The sequence below is a fragment of the Mastomys coucha genome, unplaced genomic scaffold (genome assembly GCF_008632895.1).
Source record: "Mastomys coucha isolate ucsf_1 unplaced genomic scaffold, UCSF_Mcou_1 pScaffold15, whole genome shotgun sequence".
Taxonomy (NCBI): domain Eukaryota; kingdom Metazoa; phylum Chordata; class Mammalia; order Rodentia; family Muridae; genus Mastomys; species Mastomys coucha.
Window position 1 is genome coordinate 49,408,193 of NW_022196897.1, and position 10,039 is coordinate 49,418,231.

General features: G+C 39.0%; 1 protein-coding gene across 3 annotated transcripts in view; it reads right to left on the reverse strand.

Annotated features, from left to right (window-relative positions):
* Positions 1 to 4,880: 4,880 nt before the first annotated feature.
* Fap (fibroblast activation protein alpha) overlaps positions 4,881 to 10,039 on the reverse strand; it is a 72,409-nt gene continuing 67,250 nt past the window's right edge. For all 3 annotated transcript variants that reach the window (XM_031370425.1, XM_031370426.1, XM_031370424.1), the window contains 5 exons: positions 9,028 to 9,127; positions 7,738 to 7,802; positions 7,165 to 7,237; positions 6,807 to 6,880; positions 4,881 to 5,229 (listed from right to left, as the gene is read on the reverse strand). In XM_031370425.1, the coding sequence (XP_031226285.1) occupies positions 5,125 to 5,229; positions 6,807 to 6,880; positions 7,165 to 7,237; positions 7,738 to 7,802; positions 9,028 to 9,127 (417 nt within the window). In that variant the 3' untranslated portion in view covers positions 4,881 to 5,124. The remainder of the gene's footprint in view (positions 5,230 to 6,806; positions 6,881 to 7,164; positions 7,238 to 7,737; positions 7,803 to 9,027; positions 9,128 to 10,039) is intronic.

Genomic DNA, 10,039 nt, shown 5'->3' on the forward strand with positions numbered 1-10,039 from the left:
CAGGTATTGGAAGAGAAAAAAGAAACACACACACACATAAGATAATTGCTGATCTCTCTAAGTGCTATCAAGAATCAAAAGTATGGAATGTGGCTGAAAGGCTCTGACTGGTAAAAGCTACGTTAAATTTTGTGAACAGAGACATTCTCTCAAAGGGAGTGACATCTTAGCTGAGAGCCAGATAATGATGAAACCAAAGGGTAAGTGAATAAAACATGTCCTTGGTTCCAAGGCAGAAATGTGGTTGAGGAATAAACCCACAAGGGAGATCAAGGTGGGTCTCTACCATGTGCCATAGCTCACACCAGAAGTGCATGGAAGGCACCTGCATATTGCCCTGGCAGTGTATGTTCCTCAAAGGTGATTATCAAACATCAGACCTCAAAGGAGGAATCAAACATTAGGCTTTTCAGATAGATAGTCGCTAAGGTGTAGGAGTGAATCACTCATTCAGGATAAGTACTAAGGCAGTTGAGCTTTCTTGGAGACTTAAAATAGCCTTGATACTGGTCCTTCCTAAAAGGCCAATGTTCTAGAAGTAGTTGGAGAGTTCTAGACAAACGAGTAAGGATTCTAACCCATATTAAATTCACTGAGGTGACAAAAATAAAAAAAAAAAAACATTCCCGACTTCAGACTCAACTAATTTCTTAGCAGTTCATTTTTAAAACAATGAAAGGTGTTTTTTCATGTATTAAACAAACATCTACAAAACACTTTCTTCTTATGAGCTACACATCATTAGTTCTACAAATAGTAAATATTTTAAGCTTATAGTCAGCCCCATGAAATGAGAAGTATGATTATATCTATTTCACTTGTAAGGAAAACGAAACGGAGAGGATGTATGAAAATTAATAAATTAATGCAAAACATTGCTTTAATTTTCTAAAGCAAACACGAGAGCAGTAATGTTTTCCGTGAGTACAAAAGACTATGTATACTGAAAAATCAGTATTTAGTTATAATTTCTTTTAAAAATTCATTAGTTCTTCAATAGTTTCATACAATTTATTTTAATACTCACTTCTTAATGTTGGAAAAGTACTTATTGTAAGTGTGATATAAGACATCTATAACACATTCAAAGGCTATTTGAAAGGATTGTCCAATATCAACCTAAATCCTGTTTGAGTGGATTTTTTTTTTTAAAAAATACTGTTCAGTTTTAAACTCTATTATGTGTTTCATTAAGACATACATTTCCAAAGTTTACTTTCTAGTTCAGTGAGAAACATTCCTGTTCCAAGCAATTAATGACTGGCACAGATGACTCTGTCTTAGCAGGTCAATGAACAGTAATTATCAAAGAAGGAAGCTAGTCTGTCAGGCTGTTCCTGGGACCTTGGCCTGACTGTGTCTCTCTCATTCACAGAGCACAGACTCTCCATAACCACAGAGCAAAGGATGCCATGTTATAGCAGCAAATATTTGTTAAAACATAGGGCGTAATAGCAGGTTCTTTAAAAAAAAAAAGTACTCAGTAATTGAGTATTAATTAGAAGCAAATGAAATGAAATCATATGGCTCCAGCTTGCCAAAGACATTACCTGTGTGTCAAAAGAAGTGTTTGCGACCAGCATGCTGGGATTGAATGCCAATGATTTGAGCAGGTGGTCATTAGGTGCTTTTTCCTGCAAGCCAAATCGTTTTCTCCCTGAATAGCTTGGTGAGTTCCAGACCCTAATTTCTCCCTGAATTAAAAATTATCCCACTCCAAATTGCTAAGGTACCTGTCCATTATACAGAGGAAGTGTAGAACAGAGCTTTCTCAGACTGCGAAGGATTTATTGCACTCACAATCTTTCAGCCTGCCTTATTGGATAAACTCAGAATATCTGCTTTATTGATTCAATTTGAAATCTCTGTTAGGTGCCTTCTTTCTTCCTTACAAAGAACATAATTGAAAGCATTGTTTTGGTAGACTCTTCTAAGAAGACCACATAATCACCGTTTAAATTAGTCCTAATTCATTTTACATTTGCTTATTTTACTTTCCCAGAACTAATTTTTTTTAACAATTAGAACATCTGAATTTTAATTACGTTACCATCAAGAAGCTCATTAAAGTCACTTAATTGGCAACATTTCCAAAAAAACCTTAGCTGGGTTTAATATATTTTAAAGAGTTACTGTCAAAGTATAATTTCACCATTACACACAGCTTGGCAACAACATTTGCATAAAGATCTGTCAGCTTCTGAAAAAATGCTTAAATGTTGGGAAAATCAGATTCGTTAAGTCGCCTTTCCTGAAACAGCCTACAAATGGAGAAATTGTCACATACATTCATCCTTATAACCCCTGAAGTACACACACCATGCCAACACAGGGAGTCAGTAAATGTTCCCTGAAGGAAATAAATAACACACTTTGTAATCTGAGGTAGATAGATGAACAAATTAAAATGTCAGAAGTTCCTTATTTGTGTTAACTTTAACCAAACTTCTCATGTGCCTGCTTCTGCTTCCTCACTCTCTCTATGAAATATTAGATTATCATTTACAACTTTGAAAGTTTTCTAAGTATTTCTGTGGCCAGTACCATGGGGTTATCTCTTGGTTGTGATAGGTGTATACTTTGTATATGCAGTTTGCAACATTAGGACTTCCCTGTCCAAATACATTGAGAGTAAAATGTAGAAAAGTTGAAATAGTAGTATACTAATTTTTAAAAGAAAAGAGATACAATGCTCTAGAGGCATCCATTTAATTTGGTGTTTTTAACCTAAAATAGCTCCCCTTTGTTCTTCACTGCCATTCTGTTTTTCCAACCCCAAAGAAGAATCTAGTGAAGCAGGACAAAATGTAAACACGAAAGTATTTCTAGTCAAACCAATGCCTTTCCCTTCTTGGTGTATCGCAATGCCTGGTACACAGCCAGATTCAACAAATGTCTGTTGAATGAACCTGTTAATGAATGAACATACATCATGAAGCCCTGAGGAGGACCTAGATGTTTCTACACAGGAGCTCTGGCTTGGCTCCATCAAGGGCAATGTAGAAAACGTTAATCTCCCGTGAGTATAGAGGTGTGCACTTCATAAGCCATTTGGTGAGCTTTCTCTGGTAGTACGTCGTAGGACTCAGGCCCTGGAGATCACTCTAGGAGATGGCTGTTCACTACTGCTTTCTGTGGTGATGTAATTAGCCTATATCAACCTCTACTCCACAGTGCTAATATGGTTACAGTGCTATATATTAATTACATTTATTTTTTTATTAACTTAAGATAGTCAAAAATGGTTAGTGACTACAGTAGACTTCCACAGTGTGTAGAGATGTGGAGGAATATGGAATTTGGTGACTGGAGAAAGGCTTGGAAAAATATGCTTGGGAAAGATTGTCCAAGACTCTACGTGCTGCACTGTTGAGTTTAAAGATTCATTTGTACATGGGGGGAATCCCTGGGGATTTCAAAGTAGGGAAACAGCCTGAGTAGATTTGTCTTTTGGCAGTCCTGTGAGGACAGAAGCAAAGTCTGAGGCTCAAAGTCACTTTCTGTCTATTAATATAGAAATGGCTTCACCAAGCCCACAAAAGTGTCGTTTGTTGATAGAACAAGATTTCTGATAGACATCTTGTTTGTAATTCTTAGATAGAGTAGCACTAGGATGTACCTAATGGCTATTGTCTCCTCCCAAGCAGGCAGACTCTGAGGGTTCTTCTGGGATTGCTTTAGATGATGTGATGTGAAGAACTGAAATTAAGGGAACAGCATTCTCTGTGGCTCATGACCTCAGCCACTTAGTGCAGTGAGAGATGGCTTTCTGGATCTGTAAAGGTCCTTCCGGATGGCCCACTACCCAGCATTCCTATCTGTCACTGTCAAGGACCATGCTCTGTGGCCAAGGCCCACTACCCAGCATTCCTATCTGTCACTGTCAGGGACCATGCTCTGTGGCCAAGGCCCACTACCCAGCATTCCTATCTGTCACTGTCAGGGACCATGCTCTGTGGCCAGAGTGAGAAGCATGTTTCAAAGCAGGGTAGTGGAAGGGATTTGGGGCTGAGAAATGTCTGAAAAAAAATCTAAAAAAATACTGTGATCTTTGGACCTTATAATCATCTATATAACCTTGCTTCGATTGTTCTTTCCAGCTGTAGAAACGAAAGATTTTCAGACATGGTACTGTGTAATCAAAAAGGAAGAATTAAGTGTGGGCTGAGGAGAGAGAACACAGGAAAGTCCAGAGCTCAGAAGCATACCTTCCAGACATTGTCTTAGTGGATGCCTCCAAATTCATTCCAGTGCATTTTCTGGTGTCCTGATGTGGCTTTAAAAAAATTTGTGGGAATCACAAAGTTGGCAAACTACCCAAAGTTTCTAATTGATGCCAGGGAAGGGATGGTAGCTTTCTCTTCTTTGAAATGAGCTTTAGAATGTAAAACTCCAGGGAGACCTTACAGATGCAAAATTTCCTCTTTCAGATATTGCAGTCCATTTTACTTTTGTTAGTTTAACTTAGCAGTTTAGGAATCTGAGGTGGAGTTTACTGCTAATTACTACAGCGATTCAAAGCAGTCACTTCCAGATTTAATATATTTTTTAAAAGGAACCCGAATTCAAAAGTTTGGCTTTATCCTCACCCAACACATTTGGAGATGCTGGAGAAATCTTTGGAATTAAAGTTAATAAACATTTCTTGGAGGTAGAGCAGAAAGTGCAGGCATCCAGACTTGATTCACTGCGTGATCTGAACTGTGGCTTTCTGTACACTGTGCTCTTTGTCCTAGGGTTTGGGGGTCTCCTTACAGACACCAAAAACTTCCTCCAGCTTCCCCTCTGTGCCCATGTGTCATGCATACCTTTTTCCTACTAGGAACATTTTTCACAATAGGACACACAGCATGAAATTAGTGCACACAAACAACACACCATAACCTGAGCGTCTGTCTTTATTTCCGTCCCCCACTCCAATGAACAAGGTGATAAAACATTGTGCCCAAAGCAAGATGCATGGCTCTACTTTTCTCTTATTTCACAGAGCATAAGACATTGTAAACAATACTGAGCCTAACCTTCTGAGCTCTCCTAAATTTTTAGCGGCCTTTACAATATTCATGGTCCAAGTCATCCATGTGAAGTCTTCAGACTGTCCTACACGCTAATACTTGCATTGGTTCAGTCTGATAAAGAAAAGCATTGCTTGAGGAAATGGGTCATGTGGGTATATAAGTGGTTCTGGGAGCGCCCAGATGATATGCCATGGTTCTGGTCAGAGTACCACTACAACAAAAGGAAAGAAAAAACATTTTATTCCTAGAGCTGAAAAACCCACCTAACGTTGGCTTTCTTGTGCTCTAAAATCATGGTAAACTTCCTAAAGTTTTTGGATGATTGTTTTAAGAATAAACCGGGCAGTGGTGGCACACACCTTTAATCCCAGCACTTGGGAGGCAGAGGCAGGCAGATTTCTGAGTTGGAGGCCAGCCTGGTCTACAGAGTTCCAGAACAGCCAGGGCTACACAGAGAAACCCTGTCTTGAAAAATAAAACAAGACAAGACAAAACAAAACAAAACAAAACACTTGAATAAAATTGTTTGCATGTGAACATTTGGAGTAGGAAACAGTGGAGTTCTTATTAATATCCAGTACTGCTTTGTATTCCCTAACTGTAGGTTTTAGAGTCTAAGGCTGAGCTGTTCTAATGGGCCGGAGCCTAGGGATTAGAATCTTAGGTTCTAGAACTGGTACGTTAGGTCTGTTACTTTGGTTCTTGGGCACTTGGGTTTTTCATTTCAAAAATAGAAGCATTGTATTTAATTTCCCCTAGGTCCATGGTAGCTCAAAAATTCCACAAGGTTTTTGGCCTGTAAATCTAGTTCTCCTCTGTTTCAGAAAAAAACAAAAAACAAGCAAAAACAAAAAACAAAACAAAACAAAACAAACAAAAAAAAGACATAAAAAACCATCATGTAGTATATCACATATAACCATAAACACATTTTATAGGACTTTAAAACATCGTTGTAAAGTAAAAGAAGGGAGGAGTGATAACATAATGTTAAACTTGGAGAGATTCCAGTAAGATGGTTGTCTTCATCCCATAAGTGTGGCAAGGGTCGTGATGTAATGCTGTAAATTTACTGAGCTGAATTTCTTTTAGGAAGTCAGAATAAACAAAGGCCATAAAAAAAAATCTCATCTCACTTTTTGTAAATTGAATTTTAAAAATCCGAACTTCTAAAAGATGAGAGACTCCCTTCCTGGAGTCCCGTCCTATGCAAGCAATTGAGGGAAGGAAATGTATTTGCTGCAGTGAGGAGAACATGGCTACCAATGACTGCCCCCACTGTTGGTCTAACTGCCTCCTCTCACCTCATTTCACATTCTTCTCGCTACCTGGAATGCAGGTGGCAGACACAGAGCATATACAGAGGAACCTTTCTCTGACTCCTGCAGAAGCTCAGGCGGCCACTGAGATTCTAGGAACATTCTGCAATTGTTTCTTCTTGAATAGACAGAACCTGTTAGCTGCTCTGAGACTCCTAGGTTCTGTAGGAATTCTGAACATGTGCCTGCAGGTAAGCAGCCAGGGCTGCAAAACCATTAAACGTATTTCCTATAGATTATCACATTCTTCACAAAACCCATAGATGGTGTGACTTACCTTCAGCCCTTGAGGGGCTTCAAAAAAGTCCAAGATTCATTTCCTATTACTTTGCTCTTTCTATTTTTTAGTTATGCTTTCAGGTACACACACACACACACACACACACACACACACACACACACAAGAACCCTTTCTTTTAGCTTGGTGATAGTCAAAGGCCGTGAACTAGGGTAAAACAGGATCATGTACCATCGCCTGGAAATCCACTTGTGCATTAACCAAAGCTTTAGCAATCTGTGCTGAGTTCTGAAAGTGCACATTATCTGCAACAAAGAGAGAGCAAGAGAGAGAAAGAAAGAGAGAGTTAAAGTGCTGCTAAATACCAGAAAGCCTAGAGTGACAATGTACTGCCTGGAAATGAACACCAGCAATTATCTAGTCATGCATTTGACATTGTCAGCAGCGAGTGATCACACTCAAATATGGAAATGTCCCTGACTCTTAGGTACTGACCCTGAGCATAGGCATAGGAGGATGCTTAATGTTTCTTAAACAAAGTGATGCTGGCTCAGTATTTTTCTGTGTAAGAGTCTTGCTTAAACCTCACCATCTGCTGTTCCGTGGATGAGAAGATAGTCCACATTTCTGAAATATTCTGCTCTTGCCATCACAGTTGAATTCTGGAAAAGAAGAAAAATTAACATTTTAGTTGCTGCAAAGTTCTAATAGAAAACTAGCTAAATCATTGTGCAATGGACTTCGCACCAATACTGAAATTATGTATTGCTTTGGTTGATAAATATTTAAGAGTCAGAGCAACACATTTTCATCATCATTTGCATTACTTCCATCTGATTCTTAGTTTGAAAAACTGAAAGTTTATGTGTCATATGTTACATATGAGTGAGACCTTAGGCATAAATGATACCCGCTCAAGCTGTGTAGGCGTTGGGGGTGGGGAGGGGAGATGAGAAAAGGGAGGTTAGTGAGAGGAGATTGGAGAGAGAATAGAATCCCCAAAGAGTAAAATTTCTTTCTAGTGATGCTTTGCAGTTAACAAAAGATCATAATTTTTGCCTGGGGATCCAGAACTGAATTTGCAAACTCTGAATCACTGTTTTAAAATTACTTAACACGTTTGAAATAAATTAGTGACCTAGATACAATGGGAAATGCTTACTTTATAGTGTTCAAGATTATCATCCTTTGTTGGGAGGCCCATGAATCTCTCCGAGTAGATAGATGCTGTAAAAATACACAGGAACATGCTATTTCCATTTTATACATGTCATTTCACGATCTTACGTAACTCCTGCATTAGCAAGTGTGCCCCAGTTCTCCCGTGGGAAGACTCTGAGGTACACTCCTGTTTCACTTGATGTCATGGTTGGTCTCAATGAAGATGTCATTTCTGGAGCTCACCTCAGTGAGGTTCCAGAAACAATGCAGAGATATTATGGAAACATGAGTGTCTAAGCGTTTCCTTTCACAGAATGCTTTTAAGCTCTTTTCAGTTGCTCTCCTTGGGGGAATGTGGAGATGGGAACGGCCTCATTATATTTGAAAATAAAACTGCAAAATCCACCTCCTCTGGTCTCTTCACTAGTGTCTTGTTTCCTCTGGGATGAAAATGTGTCTCCCAGATTTACTTGCCTCAACATCATACACATATTCAAACACACAGTCAAATACCTTTCTGAATAAAGATTCTCTGTAAGGCATGAATGTCTCATTTTTACTCCAGTGTGAAAAAGAGAAAATAGCAAAAGCTATCATTTTTTGCACAATTATTAGAGTAACTTTTAAATAAGTATTCTACATTGGAGTTAATCAAGAAAACAGGCACACACAGGAATAGATATCTCTATCTCTATATCTCTATATCTTTATATATCTCTATCTATCTATCTATCTATCTATCTATCTATCTATCTATCTATCTATCTATCTACCTACCTACCTACCTACCTACCTACCTACCTACCTACCTACCTATCTATCTATCTATCTATCTATCTATCTATCTATCTATCTATCTACCTATCTATCTACCTGTCCCCTCTGATTTGTGAGTATAGGTACTGTTTCCCACAGTGTAGTATGAAGATGAACTCCTTGGCCCCTGGCTTGACTTTGCAAAAGATATGCTTAAAAGTAATCATTGCTGGAGTTATGTGCCTTTAAAAACAGAGTTAGCTCTGATGTTAAAGATTTTTTTTTCCACAAGAGATCAAAGTCTGTGGGAGAAAATAAGTATATAGAGTCTATGAAGAGTTCTCTCTCTTTTTAACCACTGAAAGTTAAAGCATGATAATAATGAGTTACATGAACAACCTCGTTTATAGATTATATTTTCCCCAGTGATGCTGGAGTGAACTTTACTGCATAGTTTGTTTTCCTAGCAACCTCAAATATAGAGTAATTATGTGTTGAACATTTTCATGGCAGCATTTATAAAATATTTCCATACCATAATATTCCCAGCTGGAGACTGGAGCCACTGCTATGCCACATTTGAAAAGACCAGATCCAGATGCAAGGGCCAGGGATGAAACATAACCTCCGTAGGACTGTAGAGACATTGTTATTGGTCAGTCCCAGACACAAGCTCAAAAGCATCTCTGCGTTTTTAAAGTGAGTCTACACACAGTAAGACTGGGGCTCGGGGGAGTTGAGGTCACTTATAGAGTAGGTTAAACACCTATCAGGTACATCAGCAGCGAAATACAATAGTAATTTTATCTCTGATAAATCAGAAAACAATTAATGGCCTGATCACAGCAAAGTCCCTGAAAAAAGGGTAGGCAATAAGTACAAACCACAAACCATAAGAAACTCAAGAAAAAGGAAGACCAAAGTGAGGATACTTAGTTCCTTCTTAAAAGGGGGAACAAAATACCCATGGAAGGAGTTGTAGAGGCTAACTATGGAGCAGAGACTAAAGGAAGGACAATTCAGAGACTGCTCCACCTGGGAATCCTTCCCATATTCAATCATAAAATCTAGACACTATTGTGGATGCCAACAAGTGATGAATGACAGGAGCCTGAGATAGCTGTCTCCTGAGAGGCTCTGACAGTACCTGACTAATACAGATTTAGAGTCTACAGCCATCCATTGGACTGAACACAGGGTCCCCAATGAAGGAGCTAGAGAAAGGACCCAAGGAGCTAAAGGGTTTGCAGCCCCTTAGGAGGAACAACAATATGAACTAACTACTACACTCAGAGCTCCTAGGGACTAAAACTCCAACCAAAGAGTACACATGTGGAGACTCATGGCTCCAGCAGCATGCATATAGCAGAGGATGGCCAAGTCTGTCATCAGTGGGAGGAGAGGACCTTGGTCAGATGAAGGTTTTATGCCCTAGTATAGGGGAATGCCAGGGCCAGTAAGCAGTAGGGAGTGGGATGGTGAGCAGGAGGAGGGAGGAAACAGGGGTTTGTTTTAGGGTTTTTTTTTTTGATTCTTTTCTTTTCTTT